The sequence below is a fragment of the Aureococcus anophagefferens genome, assembly GCF_000186865.1.
Source record: "Aureococcus anophagefferens unplaced genomic scaffold AURANscaffold_6, whole genome shotgun sequence".
Classification (NCBI taxonomy): domain Eukaryota; class Pelagophyceae; order Pelagomonadales; family Pelagomonadaceae; genus Aureococcus; species Aureococcus anophagefferens.
The window spans coordinates 394,302-410,505 of record NW_008705566.1 but is presented as its reverse complement, the minus strand read 5'-3'; the positions used below and the strand labels follow the sequence as shown (position 1 = coordinate 410,505).

At 71.2% G+C, this 16,204-nt stretch overlaps 3 protein-coding genes across 3 annotated transcripts in view; 1 reads left to right on the top strand and 2 right to left on the bottom strand.

Annotated features, from left to right (window-relative positions):
• The window catches only part of AURANDRAFT_62957 (hypothetical protein), a gene marked incomplete at both ends in the record, with an annotated part of 10,728 nt that extends 6,588 nt beyond the window's left edge, over positions 1 to 4,140 (bottom strand). Inside the window, one exon of the mRNA XM_009037212.1 lies at positions 353 to 4,140. Within this exon, the coding sequence (XP_009035460.1) occupies positions 353 to 4,140 (3,788 nt within the window). The remainder of the gene's footprint in view (positions 1 to 352) is intronic.
• A 662-nt stretch (positions 4,141 to 4,802) lies between these two features.
• RRL4 (hypothetical protein) lies at positions 4,803 to 7,166 on the top strand (the record flags this gene model as incomplete). Its single annotated transcript, XM_009037677.1, has 1 exon — positions 4,803 to 7,166. The coding sequence occupies one exon, from the start codon at positions 4,803 to 4,805 to the stop codon at positions 7,164 to 7,166; it is 2,364 nt and encodes a 787-aa protein (XP_009035925.1).
• Positions 7,167 to 11,586: 4,420 nt separating this feature from the next.
• Positions 11,587 to 15,400, bottom strand: AURANDRAFT_71274 (hypothetical protein; the record flags this gene model as incomplete). The annotated part of the gene is made up of 2 exons (XM_009037211.1): positions 11,587 to 12,895; positions 13,083 to 15,400. The coding sequence occupies 2 exons, from the start codon at positions 15,398 to 15,400 to the stop codon at positions 11,602 to 11,604; spliced, it is 3,612 nt and encodes a 1,203-aa protein (XP_009035459.1).
• Between the last annotated feature and the right edge of the window lie 804 nt (positions 15,401 to 16,204).

Here is a 16,204-nt window from a genome sequence, read left to right as displayed (position 1 = left end):
GTGTGGCATTCTTATTTGCATCCTCCTCAAGCGTCGCAAGAAAGAAGAAGAAGAGCAGAAGGACCAGCAAGATAAGCTGGTTGGATATGGTGACGAGAAGCTTTGATATTCCCTCCACCGCCCGCTCATGGTCACTGCAAACTGCCTATGATCTTATCATCCGAGTCCGCCATGTCGGGTGCTTTCTCTCATGATGACTGCCTGTTCAATAGGATAGGAACAAATGAGAGTTTTTAGCGATAACTCGGATCTTGTTATACAAATCCCATCGGTAGAATCGCGCATCGGACGCGCGAGTACGCGGCTCTAGATGGGCGTGAACTAAGTCCGGGCATTCTTAGTCAACGCTCACCGCCGCCCACCCCCCAGCGCCGAGTCGACGGTCGACGGCGCCAGCAGGCAGAGCAGCCCCGTGGAGAGCGCGAGGAACTTCGCCGCGTGGTTCTCCGAGAACCCCTGGGACGCGGCGAGCGCGTCGTCGGCGAGCTTGAAGGTCGAAAAGTGCGTGATCCAGGTCTCGTCGGAGAGCGCGACGGCGGCGAAGGACGCGCCGAACTTGACGGCGAGGAGCAGCGCCGCCAGGCCCGCGTCGGGCGCGACGGCCGCCGTCAGGACCGCGACGGCGCCGTGCAGCGACGCCGCGGCCGTCGCGGCGCAGGCGAAGTCCAACGGCCGGGGCAGCCGCGCGAGGGACGCGAAGAGGTACGCCGCGGGCGCGTGGACGGCGACGACGAGCGCGCCCTCGGCGGCGAGCGTCGCCGCGGCGTGCGCGCCGGGCCCGTAGGCGCGGCCGTCGCCGCGCTCGAGCGCGAAGCCGCGGTGGTCGTCCGCGAGGCCCGGCGCGGCCGCCAGCGCGCCGAGCGCGACGGCGGCGACCCAGAGCGCCGAGGCGTCGGGCGCGCCCGCGACGTCGCGCCGCGCGAGGCCCCCCAACACCGCCGCGGCCGCGACGTTGACCGCGCCGCGGAGCGCGCCGCGCGACGGGTCCCGGAGCCGTAGGAGCAGCGCGCGGCGCACGAGTGCGACGCGCGCGCGCACCGGGGCGTCGTCGCCGCCGCGGTCGTCGCCGGGATCGTCGCCGGCCTTGCCGGGCGCGCCGCGCGCGGCCGCGGCGTACGCGTCCGCGGCCCGCGCGACGTCCGAGGGCCCGCGCATCGTGTCCCCCGCGCCGAAGAGGCCGCCCTTGTCGCCGTCGACGGCGACGAGCGCGAGCACGTCCTCGCCCGCGGCGCCGACGGCGTAGCCGAGGCCCGCGAACCACGGCGCCGCGCCCGCGCGCGGGCCGCAGTAGAGCAGGCGCCCGCAGCTCAGCACGCTCGCGTCGTCGAAGAGCGCCCAGGCCGCGGCCGCCGGCCGGCCCGACGCGGCGACGACGGCGAGGCCGTTCTCCCGCGCGAGGGCCGCGAGCAGCGCGCAGTCGCGGAGGGATTCCGCGAGCGAGAGCGGCGCCGGCGGCTCGTCGACGCAGATCCCGTCCGGCGCCCCCGCGAGGCCGCAGGCGACGGCGAGGCGGCGCCGCTCCGCCGGCGCGAGGCCGTCCACGTAGAGCCCGCAGGGCAGGCCCCCGCCGACGAGCGCGGCCTCGAGGCCCGCGAGCGCGGCGCGCTTGATCGCGGCGTCGCGGCGCGCGGCGACGGTCCGCGCGTCCGCGGCCGCGTCGGCCCGCAGCGCCGCGGCGAAGGCCACGGTCTCGAAGACGGTCAGCGGCGGCCGGAAGCTCGCCTCGGAGACGAGCGCGACGCGCGCGCCGAGCTTCGCCGCCGCGCGCGAACCGTCGCCGTCGACCGCGAGGTAGCCCGCGCGCCGGCAGTCCGAGCGGCCCGCGAGCGCCCGCAGGAAGAGGGACGCCGTCGCCGCCTCCGCCGCGAGCACGCCGTGGAGGCGGCCGCGGGCCACGGCGCCGCGCGCGGCGTCGAGCCTCACCGCGCCGCCGTCGTCGACGAGCCGGAGGTCGCGCCACGCGACGAAGGCCGCGCCCGCGAAGCCCGCCGGCGGGGCGGCGGCCTTGGCCGGGGGGAACTTGGCCGCGGTCGCCGCCGACGCGGCGCAGGCCGCCGCGAGGCGCCGCGCGTCCGCGCCCCCGAGGCACCGGCCCGCGCGTTTCTCCTCCGCCGCCGGCTCGCGCGTCTTCCCGCGGAGCAGCGCCGCCGCCGGGGCCTCGACGAGCAGGTGGACGGCCAGGGACGTGACGACGATGACCGCGCCCGCGCCCAAAAACGTGACGACGTACCACTCCGCCGAGTAGTGGATCCGCTGCGCCGCGTCCGCGTGGAAGACGACGTCCAGCACCGCCGCGTGCACAAGGTACGCGCAGTAGGTCAGCCGCGCCGCCGGCGCCCAGACATCCAGATCCAGCACCGCGCCGACGACGGACCCCCGGCCCTCGAAGCAGAGCAGCGCGACCGCCGCCACACCGAGCGCCCACGCGGGCTTCGACAGCGCGAGGTACGCGTACTCGGCGCGCCACCGCGCGCCGCTGAGCGACGCGTTGCGGAAGGGCAGCGCGCCGAAGGCGCAGGCCGCGAGGACGCCCAGGCTCAGGCTCAGCAGCCAGCCGGAGGAGCGACGGGCTTCCGCGGGCGTCGACCGCTTCTCCTCTGGCGGGGTCGACCGCCTCTCCCGCCAGAGGAGCGCGGCGCCGACGCCGACGAGGTACGGCGGCGCGCGCGTCCAGGGCCGTATGTAGACGTCGTTGATGTAGGACGACTGGAACGTAACCAAAGTCAGCCGCTTCGTCGACGCCAGCCACCACGTGAACACCGTCGACGCCGCCGCGAGGGCGGCGAGGAACGCGACGCCCCGTTTCACGCCGTGCCGCGCGGCGACGGCGACGCACGGCGGCAGGGCCAGCACGGCGAGCTGCGCGTCGACGGCGATGTACCACGAGGGCCCGTAGCACCGGTCGTCGACGCCCCAGGGCACGAGGTTGTTCACGAGCAGCGCGTTCGTCCACCAGTACTCGTCGCAGAGCTCGTACGCGTACTCCATCCCCGACCACAGCGCGCCGCGGCCCGCGACGCGCTGCACCTTCCAGTAGGCCAGCAGCACGTAGGCGTAGGCCGGCACCAGCCGCGCGAGGCGCCGCGCGACGAGCGCGGGCCACCAGGCCGCGAGCCCCGGCGCGCCCGGCGCGAGGACGGCGTCCGCGAGCGACGTCGCGCCGAGGAAGCCGCTCAGGAGGAAGAACGTGTCCACCGCGAACTCCGCCGCGGGCACGACCTGCGCGCTGAGCTGGCGGAGCACGGTCGACGAGTCGCCGGGCAGCAGCCGCTCGGCCTCGTTGGCGAAGGTCGTCGGCCCGAGCGTGGGCCACAGGAGGACGTGGCCCGCGACGACCCAGCAGAGCGACAGCACGCGCATGCCGTCGAAGGCTTTGAGCGCGCCGGGCCCCCGGGGCCGCAGGAGCGCGCCGACGTTCTCGACGGCGGAGAAGGCGAGGAGCCAGGCCGGGAGCGCGTCGCGCGCCGCCTCCGGGTCGCCGCCGCGCCCGAGAACGTCGCGCTTCGCGGCCGCGTGAAGATACGTCGCCGCGGCCGCGAGCAGCGCCAGCGCCGCCGTCGCGACGACGACGACGACGCCCAGCTCGTCGAGGCGGAATCTGAAGCGGTCGTCGCTCACGTAGGCGGGGCCCGCGGGGAGCTCCGGGTCGTCCAACGCGAATCGCGCGCCGTCGAGAAACCGCCTCAAATCGTCCGGCGCGCAGGCCCGCGGCAGGCAGAGGCCCGACGCCGTGCGCCGCCCCAGGGCGACGAGGAAATACTCGTAGCCATAGATGCTCTTGCAGCCGTCGCGGTCGCCGAGGCTGCTGAAGTGGCCCGCCGCGAGGTAGGTGCTCGCGCGCGCCCACGCCTCCGACGAGTCGTCGTCGACGGTTTCCGCCCGCAGCGCCCGCGCGACCATGTCGACGAAGGCCGCGCTGCTCACGGACCGGACCAGCCGCTGCGTCATCTTCGATCCCGGCAACTCGGCGACGACGAGGGCCGCGAGCTCCTCGTCGCAGGCCCGCGGGAGGCGCGTCGCGTTGAAGACGGCGCCGCACCGGGGGCCATCGCCGACGGCGCGGCAGGCGCGCTCGAGGTCCGACGACGGCGCCGAGGCCCGCACGCCCGCGACGACGAGGGCGGCGTACGCGAGCCACATGTTATCACCACCGAGGGCAGCCCATACGATGCTAAAAACGCGCTTCTTGAATTCCCACCTAATGCTTTCGTGCCTACGAAAGTTTCCTCCTCGCAGTGGCGGACCGCCCACTGCGCGGGAGTGCTCGACCCAATCACGGTACCTTCATAGTTTTCGCCGATCCTCCCGGACCATCGGTGGCCCTCCGTCGACGCCTACCATGCTTTTCCTTCCGTGCTTGTCCTCGGCCGAGGTCGAAGTTACACTCTTAAACGTCCCGCTTTTCGTGCGAAGCTTATTCGTACGGGGCAGCTCCTGCCCTCTAATCACGGTCGCCGCCCTCCTCGCCGCTCAAGAGCCTCGTATCGTCCGGGGTGACAACTGTGCTAGCGTCTGTGACTGGGCTCCGCGCGCTGCGTCCGCCACGCGCGCTGCGCTCGACGCGCGCCAAACACCGCCGTCCGCGCCGCACCACACCCAACGACCCGAATCCACTCGGTCGGACGCCCGCGCGCGCCGCCGCCGCGCACTCGCGTGCCGCCACGTGGCCTCGCGCTCCACGACGCGGTCAAACACGCGCTCGACATTCACACCGAGCGACGCCTCCCTCGTCGTGCCGTGACCGCCCGCCGCTCCGCAGGCCCCTCGGCGAGCGCGGCCGTACGATGTCCGCGGACGACGACATGCAGGTCGTGAAGCGCAACGGCAAGAAGGAGACCGTGCGCTACGACAAGATCACGAGCCGCATCCAGAAGCTCTGCTACGGCCTCGACGCCAAGTACATCAAGCCGAACCAGATCACGCAGAAGGTGATCCAGGGCGTCTACGACGGCGTGACGACGCACGAGCTCGACGAGCTCGCGGCGCAGACGACGGCCTACATGGCGACGCAGCACCCCGACTTCTCCGTGCTCGCCGCGCGCATCTCCGTGTCGAACCTGCACAAGTCGACGGACAACACGTTCTCCGACGTCGTCGAGAAGCTCCACAAGCACATGCACCCCAAGACGAAGAAGCCCGCGGCGCTGATTTCCGACGAGACTTACGCCACGGTGCAGAAGCACAAGGACGCGATCAACGCGGCCATCGTCTACGACCGCGACTTCGAGTACGACTATTTCGGGTTCAAGACGCTCGAGCGGAGTTACCTCATGCGCCTCGACGGTGCGATCGCGGAGCGGCCTCAGCACATGATCATGCGCGTCGCGCTGGGCATCCACGGCGATGACCTGGCGGGCGCGTTCGAGACCTATGAGATGATGTCGCAGAAGATGTTCACGCACGCGACGCCGACGCTCTTCAACGCCGGCACGCCGCGGCCGCAGCTGTCGTCGTGCTTCCTGTTGGCCATGAAGGAGGACTCCATCGAGGGCATCTACGACACGCTCAAGCGCTGCGCGGCCATCTCCAAGTACGCGGGCGGCATCGGCCTGTCGGTCCACAATATCCGTGCGACGGACTCCTACATTTGCGGGTCCAACGGCACGTCGAACGGCATCGTGCCCATGCTCCGCGTCTACAACGATACGGCGCGCTACGTGGACCAGGGCGGCGGCAGGCGCAAGGGCTCCTTCGCCATCTACCTCGAGCCCTGGCACGCGGACATCGAGACGTGGCTCGACCTCAAGAAGAACCACGGCAACGAGCTCGAGCGCGCGCGCGATCTCTTCTACGGCCTCTGGATCCCGGACCTGTTCATGAAGCGCGTCGAGGCTAACGGGTTCTGGTCCCTCATGTGCCCCAACGAGTGCCCGGGCCTCGCGGACTGCCACGGTGCCGAGTTCGAGGCCCTCTACGAGCGCTACGAGGCCGAGGGCCGCGCGCGCAAGGCCATCCCCGCGCAGCAGCTCTGGTTCGCCATCCTCGACAGCCAGGTCGAGACGGGCACGCCCTACATGCTCTACAAGGACGCCTGCAACGACAAGTCGAACCAGAAGCATTTGGGCACGATCAAGTCGTCGAACCTGTGCACCGAGATTGTCGAGTACACGGCCTCCGACGAGATCGCGGTTTGCACCCTGGCGTCCATCAACCTCACGGTCCACGTCGATGGCGCCGGCGACGCCGCGACATTCGATTTCGCGAAGCTCCGGCGCACGGCCTACGTCGTGACGAAAAACCTCAACAAGGTTGTCGACGTCAACTACTATCCGGTGGAGGAGGCCAAGTCGTCGAACCTGAAGCACCGGCCCGTCGGCATCGGCGTCCAGGGCATGGCCGACGCCCTTGCGAAGCTGCGCCACCCCTACGAGTCCGACGATGCGAAGCGGATCAACAGGGACGTCTTCGAGACCATCTACTTCGGCGCCATGGAGGCGTCCATCGACCTGGCCCAGGAGCTCGGCCCCTACGACTCCTACGCGGGGTCGCCGACGTCCCAGGGCCTCTTCCAGTTCGACCTGTGGAACGTGAAGCCGTCGGACCGCTGGGACTGGGAGGGGTTGCGCGCGCGCCTCGGCGAGCACGGCTGCCGCAACTCGCTCCTCCTCGCGCCCATGCCCACGGCGTCGACGGCGCAGATACTCGGCAACAACGAGTCCTTCGAGCCCTTCACGTCGAACATGTTCACGCGGCGCGTGCTCGCGGGCGAGTTCGCTGTCGTCAACAAGTACCTCCTCCGGGACCTCATCGCGCTTGGCTTGTGGACGTCCGAGATCCGGAACCAGATCATTGCGGACAAGGGCTCTGTCCAGGGCGTTCTCGCCATCCCCGACGATCTCAAGGCGCTCTACAAGACGACGTGGGAGATCAAGCAGAAGTGTGTGCTGGACATGTCCGCGGACCGCGGCGCGTTCATCTGCCAGTCGCAGTCGCTGAATTTGCACGTCGCGGACCCGAACCCGGGCAAGCTCACGTCCATGCATTTCTACGCCTGGAAGAAGGGCCTCAAGACGGGCATGTACTACCTCCGCACGCGGCCCAAGGCCGACGCCATCGCCTTCACTGTGGACCAGGCCATGGCGGCCAAGAGCCGTGGCGGCGCCGCGCTCGAGCCCGCCAACGGCCAGGAGCTGGAGGAGCACGAGTGCCTCTCCTGCGGCGCTTAATCGCCGAAACCCAACCCGGCGCGAGACGCTCGCGATCCCCGCGAGAAGCGTGCGGCACACCGAGGAGCCCTCCCACCCCGAGCCCTAACTCCGTCGCACCTTTCGGGGCGAGGCTGTGTCGGCCCGCGCGACGCCCGGCGGCCGACGCGCCGAGGGAGCTCGTCGGGTGCGCTTTCTTTGCTAGTCTTTTCGCTTTGTGCTGCCTATGGCTACGTATCTGCAAGCATGTAGATCGGACTGGATATTGGTCAAATATTCTCCATTTCTATTTTTTGCTATATTTGGCAGCAGGCGCAGGTTCGCTTCTGGGTCGCCTCTCTGGTCTAGGCCCGAGGGCTTCGGCCCTCCAGCGCCGACGCGCGCTCCGCGCGTGCGTCCATGGCCACACCATCTCCGCTCGACAGCGTCTGAGGTCTTCATTGAGGCAGTTCGACGAAGGCCGCGCTGCTCACGGACCGGACCAGCCGCTGCGTCATCTTCGATCCCGGCAACTCGGCGACGACGAGGGCCGCGAGCTCCTCGTCGCAGGCCCGCGGGAGGCGCGTCGCGTTGAAGACGGCGCCGCACCGGGGGCCATCGCCGACGGCGCGGCAGGCGCGCTCGAGGTCCGACGACGGCGCCGAGGCCCGCACGCCCGCGACGACGAGGGCGGCGTACGCGAGCCACATGTTATCACCACCGAGGGCAGCCCATACGATGCTAAAAACGCGCTTCTTGATGTCAAGTTTCCAACTGCAAGTTTCCCTGTTTTTGTATGCTAGCAAACTGTGCAATGTTGTGAAAGCATGCCGCCGTCCGCAGTGCGTCGGCTGAACCTCGCGAGCGACTTCATGGCCGGGACGCCGACGCTCCAGACGAGCAAGAGCGCCGGCAACATCGGCAAGACGAAGGACGAGATCATGCAGGAAAAGCGCGCTCGGTTCCAGGAGAAGCGGCGCGCCGCCGCCGCCGCCAAGCAGTCGGCGTCGCCGGAGAAGAGCCCGGAGAAGAGCCTGGCCGCCGACCTGGCGCGCGCCCAGCAGGAGACGCGCGAGGCGCTCGCTCCGAAGCCGAAGCCGCGGCCGAAGCCGCGGGCGGCGCCCGCGGCGGCGAACGAGGCGCGGCAGATGGAGGTGCTGCAGGAGCTCCTCGAGCAGTTTCCCGACAAGCCCATCGAGGAGCTCGCGATGATGGCGACGGAGCGCCTCGACGGCCCCCAAGCGGCGCCACCGGCGCCGACGGGCGAGCTCGCGCCCGAAGACGAGGCGACGCTCGTGCAGCTCATGCGCGACAACCCGGACAAGCAGCCCGAGGAGCTCTCCATGATGTTCGCGGAGATCATGCAGCGCAAGCGCGCGCCGCCGACGGCCGCCCGGCCCGCGCCGACGACGGCCGCCGCGCCGCCCGCGGCGGACGCGGCGCGCGAGGTGCGCCAGGAGCGGATCCTGCGGGACCTCCTGGCCAAGCACCCGGACCGGCCCCCGGAGGAGCTCGCCATGCTCGCGGCACGGGAGCTCGACGCCGCCGGCCCCGCGCCGCAGCGCATGCCCGCGATGCCCGGGATGATGCCGGGGATGCCGGCCGGGATGGGCGGCGGCGCGCCCGGGACGACGCCGGCGATGCCCGGCGGCGGCATGCCCGGGATGACGCCGGGGATGCCCGGCGGCGGCATGGGCATGCTTCCCATGATGATGATGCCCGGGATGATGGGCATGCCCGGCCTCGGCGGCGCGGCGCCCGGCGCGGCCGCGCCGTGGGAGGACGACGGCGCCGGCCCCCGCGCGGTGCCGAAGCCGCGGTCGCCCGAGGAGGAGCAGCGCGCGGCGATCCGCGAGCTGCGGTCCGACTTCCCCGACCTGCCGGAGTCCGAGCTCGCGGTGCTCGCCGCGGAGCGGCGCCTCGGCCGCGCGGCGCGGAAGCAGAAAAAAGCCCCCGGCGTGCGGATGGCGGACCTCGCGCCCGCGGAGCGGCAGCGGCGGGTCCTGGAGGACCTGCTGAAGGAATTCCCCGACAAGCCCATCGAGGAGCTCGCGGCGATGGCGACGCGGCGCCTCGAGGGCGCGCCGGAGGCGCCCGCGGCCGCGGCGGCGGCCGCGGAGTTCGACGACGGCGAGATGCTCCGGAAGCTCATGAAGCAGCACCCGGACAAGTCGCCGGCGGAGCTCGCCGTCGTCGCCGCCCGGTTGATGGCCGCGCGCGCGTCGCGGAAGAAGCAGTCGACGGACCGGGCCCGGAACGACGTACTAGACGCGGACTCGACCGACGCGCTCGCGGCCGCGGGCGTCGAGGAGACCAAGGGCGAGCCCGAGGAGGCGCCGGTGCCGGAGCTCCGCCCCGTGGACCGCGAGGCCATGGCGGCCTTCTCGAAGATCTCGGGCGGCGGCGACGCGCCGGGCGTCGACGACCTCCGGGGGCTGCTCGTGCGGACGATGCAGCCGGGCGCGTTCGACGACCCGGCGAAGCCCGCGGCGCCCCTCCTGGGCTCCATGGAGCGCATCGGCGCCGCCGGCGTCGCCGCCGTCGAGCAGCGCGAGCGCGAGCAGCGGGCGCTCGCCGGCGGCGCGGGCGCGGCGCTCCGGCCGAAGCCGCCCAAGGGCAGCGACGCGATGCACGGCCGCATGCTCGCGCGCATGCTCCGGCGCTCGTCGCCGGACGTCCAGCTCATCATCCGCCACCCGGGCCTCTGGGAGCGCTGGCTCGTCAAGCTCGAGGTCAAGGGCTTCTTCGACGGCGCGGACGAGGGCACGCCCGAGTTCGACGCGCGCATGCACGCGGCCCTGCGGAAGTTCGCCCGGTCGCCCGCGGTGCTCGCCTTCGGGCGGAGCGAGGCCAGTGCGACGTTCTCGCCCCAGCTGACGACGCTGTAATGGGCTTAAGCGTCGCGATCCGTGCGCCAGAAGGAGAGGATGAGCCAGAAGATCTCGTTGGGGAGCGGGCGGTGGACCTGGCGGCTCGCGAGGCGCTTGTTCGACGACGCCGGCGGCGGCGCGGCGAAGAGGCGCGCGAGGATGGGGTCGCGCCGGGCGGTCGGCGGTCGCGCGCGGCCGCGCGCGCAGAGTAGCCGGAGCCGCGCGAGCGCGACGCGCGGGGCGCGGACGTAGCGCGGCCAGCTGCCCGCAGCTTTGACCCGGACCAGAATATCTGCGAGTTCATCACGATTCATTCTCCAAGCAAAGTACTCAGCATCACGGTCATTCGTAGCGTTTGCGTTTACGTCAGCTCCGCGATGTAACAGGACACGCATTCGCGCTAAAGCACATTCGGGAGCATCATCGAGGACTGCATACATAAGAGGTGTCAAGTTGTTACAGTGTTCGTCAACAGCGTCGACGTCGGCTCCTAAATCGATAAGCAAATTTGTCTCTCCGGGAAGAACTGAAACGTGCAGCGGCGTTGGCCCTATAAAGCCGTCTAATAAAGCGCTACGATTCACGTCCGCGCCATGCGAGACCAGTAGTCGTATTAGCTCTGAGCGGTCGCCTCGAGGATCGTGGCGGTGAAAAGTTAAGAGGTGATGAAGGAGACAAAGTCCAGCGTGATCTCGTTGGTTGGGATCGCCGCCCCTCGACAACCAGTCGCTCACCTCCTCGATGTCGCCGTCCTCCGCAGCATCGATAACCTCATCATCAATAAAGGCCATATTGAGAGCTCAACCCCGCGACAGCTGACGAACGACGAGTGTGCGTCGTCCCTCATTGCGCCTTGCACGCGATCCGCGCTCTGCTGCGCGCTGTGGTATTCGGCGACAAGTGGCTCTCTAAGCCGACTCGCCACCGAGAAGATGGCCGTCCCCCTCCTGGAAAAACTCGCCATCCTGGCGCTCATTCCCCTCGGATGCATGATGTTAACGATCGGCTTCGACACAAGCCAGCACCCGGACGAGGTCATGCCATCCTTCGCGCTCAAGCGCAAGTTCGAGGCCGCGTTCGGTCCCGAGTTCGTCGCGGACCAGAGCGCGTTTCGCAACGCCTGCCGCCTCATCGGCGCGCTCAAGATCATCGCGGTCCTCAACGTCTGGGTCCTGCAGAACAAGAACGTCATGCAAATGCTCGCGGGCCTCGCGATCCCCGGTTTCGCGCTCGTCGGGTACTCGCACGTGCGGATCGGCGATCCCCTGGAGCCGACGGTCGTCGCGTGCCTCTTCGCCACGCTCATCGCGCGCGCGGCGTATTCCATGGGCGCGGTCGACGCGGCGGCGCCGGCGGCCGAGGGCGACGCGCCCGTCGAGGCCGAGTCGCCCGTCGAGACGAAGAAGCCGCGCCGCAAGACGCCCAAGGCGGACTAGAGAGGGCGTCGCGGAGCGCTCGGTGCGAACTCGAATGCGAACAGGAACGAGCGAAGGCGTCGCGCAGCGCGGGCGCGCAAACGAACGCGGGCGCGAACGAGGACCGGCGCCGCGCGAGCGCGTAAGGAGAATAGTTACACCGGCCGCGCCACATCTCCCGAACCCCGGATCTTAGGAACTCACGACCGCCGTCGTCGGGCGGACGAGGCTCTCGCGGACCTCGCCCTCGTCGATGAAGAGGACGTCGAGCTCGCCCGGGAGGTCCGCGGCCGTGTAGACGCGGTGCCGCTGCGCGTCGACGATGTGGGCCTGGTTCGTGAAGAGGACCGTCTGCCCAAAGTCGAGGGGCTCCGCGGCCGCGGCCGCGCGCGCGTCGGAGCGGCGCCGCGCGCCGCGGCGCGGCGCGTGGTGCGTCGACGACGGCGGGTCCATCTTCGGCGCGATCTGGGGCGGCGGCGGCGGCGGCGCCATCTTGAGCACGCCGCGGTACACCAAAACGTCGTCGACGAAGATCTCGATCTCGCGCGCGCCGCGCTTGGGCGTCTTGGCGTAGTTCCAGAGCGTCGCGTAGGAGATGGCCACGGGCTCGTCGAAGCAGACGAAGATCGCGTTCGTGCCGCCGACAAAGGGCGCGAGCCAGCAGTGGGCGCCGTCGTGCGTGTTGTTGACGCCGTCCGCGAGCTTGTCGAGCGTGCGCGTGTCCGGCGCGCGGCCCTCCATCTCCGGCAGCGCGTTGATGTCGCGGGGCTCCGCGTGGATGTCGTCGGCGTCGAGCGTGATCGGCCGGCCGTCGGCGTCGGCGAGCTCGACGCCGGAGAGGCCCACGTAGAAGGGGTCGCCGTGCGTCGACAGGAGCACGAACTTGAAGATGCAGCCGCAGGGGTAGAGCGGCGTCTCGTACTGCTGGGGCCGGAGGCAGACGCCGCGCGGCGCGGACGGCGCGGACGCGGCGCCGCCCGACGACCGGCCGAGCGCGTCCATGCTCTCGAGCAGAAAGTTCGCGTCGTCGCCGTCGCCGTCGCTGTACTCGGAGCTCAGGGACTGGTAGGACGCGGACGTCGGGATGTCGAGCATTACCGCGTCCCGCGCGGGCGTCCGCGCGGGCTCCTTCGCGTAGACCGCGCGGCCGTCGGCCGCGCGGCCCGATTCCGCGCGGCTCGGCGACGGCGGCAGCTCCGGCGGCACGCCGACGTCGTCGCCCGCGTGCGCGCGGCGCGCCGACGTCACGCGCGGGTTCTTGCCCGGGGACCCGCGCAGGGCCGCGAAGTGGGCCTTGGACGGCGTCTGCGCCGCGAGCGACTGCACCGCGGGCGACGTCGGGTGCTCCTGCACGTGGATGAACTGGCCGAAGTCGAAGCTATCGTTCCCCGGCGCCTTGCGGATGAGGAACCCCTCCGGCGGGCTCAGCGGCACGCCGTCGAGGTAGACGGCCATGCGCTTGACGCCGCAGTACGAGTCCTCGAGCCTGCGTGGACATCGACCGGTGGAACGCCCCGCCCGGCGAAAATGTCAAACCTCTCTAGCTCGGTCACATCGAAGTCGATTCGGCTGATTTTGGGACGAATCGATTGCTCTCGTCGAGTTCTCGAAGCGCAGCCGAAGAGGTTGCGTCGAAACGTCACGCACATTGAAGTCGGGTGGAAGATTTCCACGCGGCCTCGAGCGACGCGTTGTAGTTCCAGACCTTGAGCGCGCCGAGCGTCCGGTGGCAGCCGAGGTCGATGGCGAGGGACAGGGGCGCGTCGGCGCCCCGGCACAGCGCCAGCGGCAGCAGCCACATGGCGTCGCCGCGCGTCGTCACGTGCGGCAGCCGCGTGAGCCTATCGAGCGCCGCGCGGCCGTCCGCGGGCGGCTCGTCGCCGGCGACGTCGGCCGCGTCCGCGAGGTCGTCGTCGTCGTCGTCGAAGCGCGCGGGCCCCAGACCGCAGAACGTCGGCGAGCTCGGCGGCGACGCGCGCCGCACGCCCCGGAGCGCCGGCCCGCCGCAATCGCGCGTGAAGTCGGAGAAGTTCTCGTTGAGCACCTCCAGGCCGCTGAGCCCCACGGCGGTCTGGTCGCCCCAGTTCGACAAGACGACCAACTCGAGGTGGCGCCCGCTCGGGAGCTCGCTGCGCCGATCTATCGGCGCCGTCGACGGCCGGGGCCGCATCTTCACCGCGGAGCCCGGCGGCGCCGCGTCCTCCGCGCGCGCCTCCTGGCCGCCGCGGTGGCTCAGGGGCTTCGACTTGCCCACCAAATTCAACGCGCCGCCGCCGCCCCGGCCGCCGCGCACGCCCTCGAGCTGCCACGTCGCGCCCGGGCCGAAGCTCCGCGAGAACTGGTTCGCGGGCCGCCCGTCGAGCGAGTCGAGGTCCGGGAACTCGACGTCGGAGCCGCTCAGCGACGCGTCGCCCGCGCGCGAAACGCCACCGGGCGCCGGCGCGACGTCGACCTCCCAGCGCAGCTTCGTCCGCTCGCCGCGCTGTTCTTGGGACCGCGCGCGCGTGCCGCACGAAGTCCGCGGCCGCGCGGGCTCGTCGCCGCCGCCGCCGCCCGCGACGACGGGCGTCCACGTGTTCATGGCGACGCCGGGCTCCTTGTCGCGGCTCCCGCTGCTCAGGAGCCGCGACCGGCTCGCGGAGCCCGTCGGGCCCGGCGCGTAGTGGTGGCCCTCGCCGAGGCCGTCCGCCAAGCCCGGCGCCGCGGCCGCCGTCGACTCGCGGAGCGCCTTGTCGTACTTCTCGATGAGGCGCAGCGTCGTCTCGGAGGTCGTGAATAAGATGCACTCCGAGCAGTCCTCGATGTCCGCCTTGGCGCCCGTGCCCACGGCCCGCTGGATCTCGCCCTTGAAGATGTCCTGGCCGCCGAGCTTCATCTCGACGTAGCGCGCGCCGCGGTACGAGTGGATGCGGCTCTTGTTGTAGTTCCAGACGCGGATCATGGACATGGTCACGGGCGTCTCGAAGCGTAACCCCACGTAGTGGTTCTCGCCCCGCCGGAAGGGCGCGAGCCACGCGTGCAGGTCGTCGCCCGTGTGGTTCACGCCGTCCAGGAGCTTGTCCACGGTCCGCGGGTCGTCGCCGTCGCTGTCCGGCAGCACGTTGATGTCCGGCGGGTCCGCCCAGATCGCCTCGGGCGGCAGCACGACGAGGTGGCCGTGGCCGTCGAAGACCTCGACGCCCATGAGGCCCACGTAGTAGGGGTCGCCCCACGTCGACAGGATGTTCAGCGTGAGCTCGCGGCCCGTCGGCAGCTCGGGGATGATGAAGAGCGTCGACGGCGCGGCGATGCAGGACCCGTCGGCCGTCTCCAGCGGCTCCCGGTGGTCGAAGAGCGCCGGCGGCGGGCCGCTCCGCGTGCCGGGGGCGGACCGCGCGTCGTAGCTGAGGCCGTCGTCGACGATGCCCGGGGCGTAGGAGTCGTCGCCGTCATCGACGGACGGCGCCTCGTCGCAGGCGCTGAGCTCGTCCTCGTCGACGTTGACGAAGTGCACGTTGTCGCTCGGCGACCCGCCGAGGCTGCCCGCGACGTCGACGTCGAGGCGCCGGCCGAGGTTGTGCTGGCTGAAGAAGCGCAGCGACTCCCAGGACTCCGTCAGGCTCCGCTCGCCGCCGCGCTTCGCCCGCGACACGGCGAGGCCGGCCGCGCCCTCGCGCGCGCCGCCCGCGCGCTGCCGCCGCGGCCGCCGCCGGCCGCCCGACGCCCCCGCCGCGGCCGCGGGGGCCGCCCCGCTCCGCACGCCGCCGTGCCAGGACGTGACGTCCTGGTGGGCGCCGACGATGGGCGCCCGGGGCCGGCTGTGCTCCAGGCTCGGCTCCACGCTCCGCGGGTCCAGCGCCACGAGGTGGTCCGCGTTGAGCGCCCGCGGCGGCAGGCTCGGCACCCCCGGCATGCGCTCCGTGCCCTTGAGCTCCGCCATCCACGACGGGACGGACTGCGGCCGCATGGACGCGCTGAGGTCGTCGTCGTCGATGTACCCAGGGGCCGCCATCGCAGTTTCGAATCAGGAGCAAGAGCCAGCGTCGAAGGGCTGCCCGTCGGCGCGGGCAAACGTTTCACATTGCAGTGTGTGTTGCCTTTTTAATTACGTCGATCGTCGATCACGGGCGCTGCCATCCCGCTCCCTTGGCGCAGCCCGACCGCCGCACGCCGTGGCCATGGCTCGGCGCGCGCGCGGCGGGCGGCGCGCGCCGAGATAATACCGGAGGCCCACCACCGAGCGCACCGACGTAGCTGGGCAGCCCCAGGGCCATGGCGTCGCGCCCCCACCGCGGCAGCGCGCCCCTGGCCGGCATCACGGAGGGCGTGAACCGGACGGGCCGCCGCGGGTCGACGGGCCTGCTGCCGGCCGGGCTGCCCGCGGCGCTCTCGCGCCGGCGCGGGTCCGCCGTGCTGCCGTCGTTCGCGCTCCGGCGGTCGAGCGCGCCGCTCGAGGGCGACGCGGGCGCCGGCGACCTGCTGGAGACGACGGTGGAGAAGCTCGTGGACAAGCTCGCCCTCGGGGCGACGTGCAGCGACGCGGAGATCGACGCCGTCGAGCCCGCGCTCCTCGTCGAGGCCGTCTGCCGCCTCGTCGACCGAGACCTGGACGCGATCGACGACTACGAGGTCACGAGCGACTACACGCCCCTCGTCGACACGCCCATGATGGGCGCCCTGCGGCGCATCCTGGAGCGCTACGACGCCATGGTCTCCTCCGGCGAGCGGCCCTGGACGAAGGAGGAGACGTCCGCGCTCACGACGGCGCTCAACGCCGTCGGCGTCGTCGTCCGCATGGAGTGCCGGCGCGTCGCGG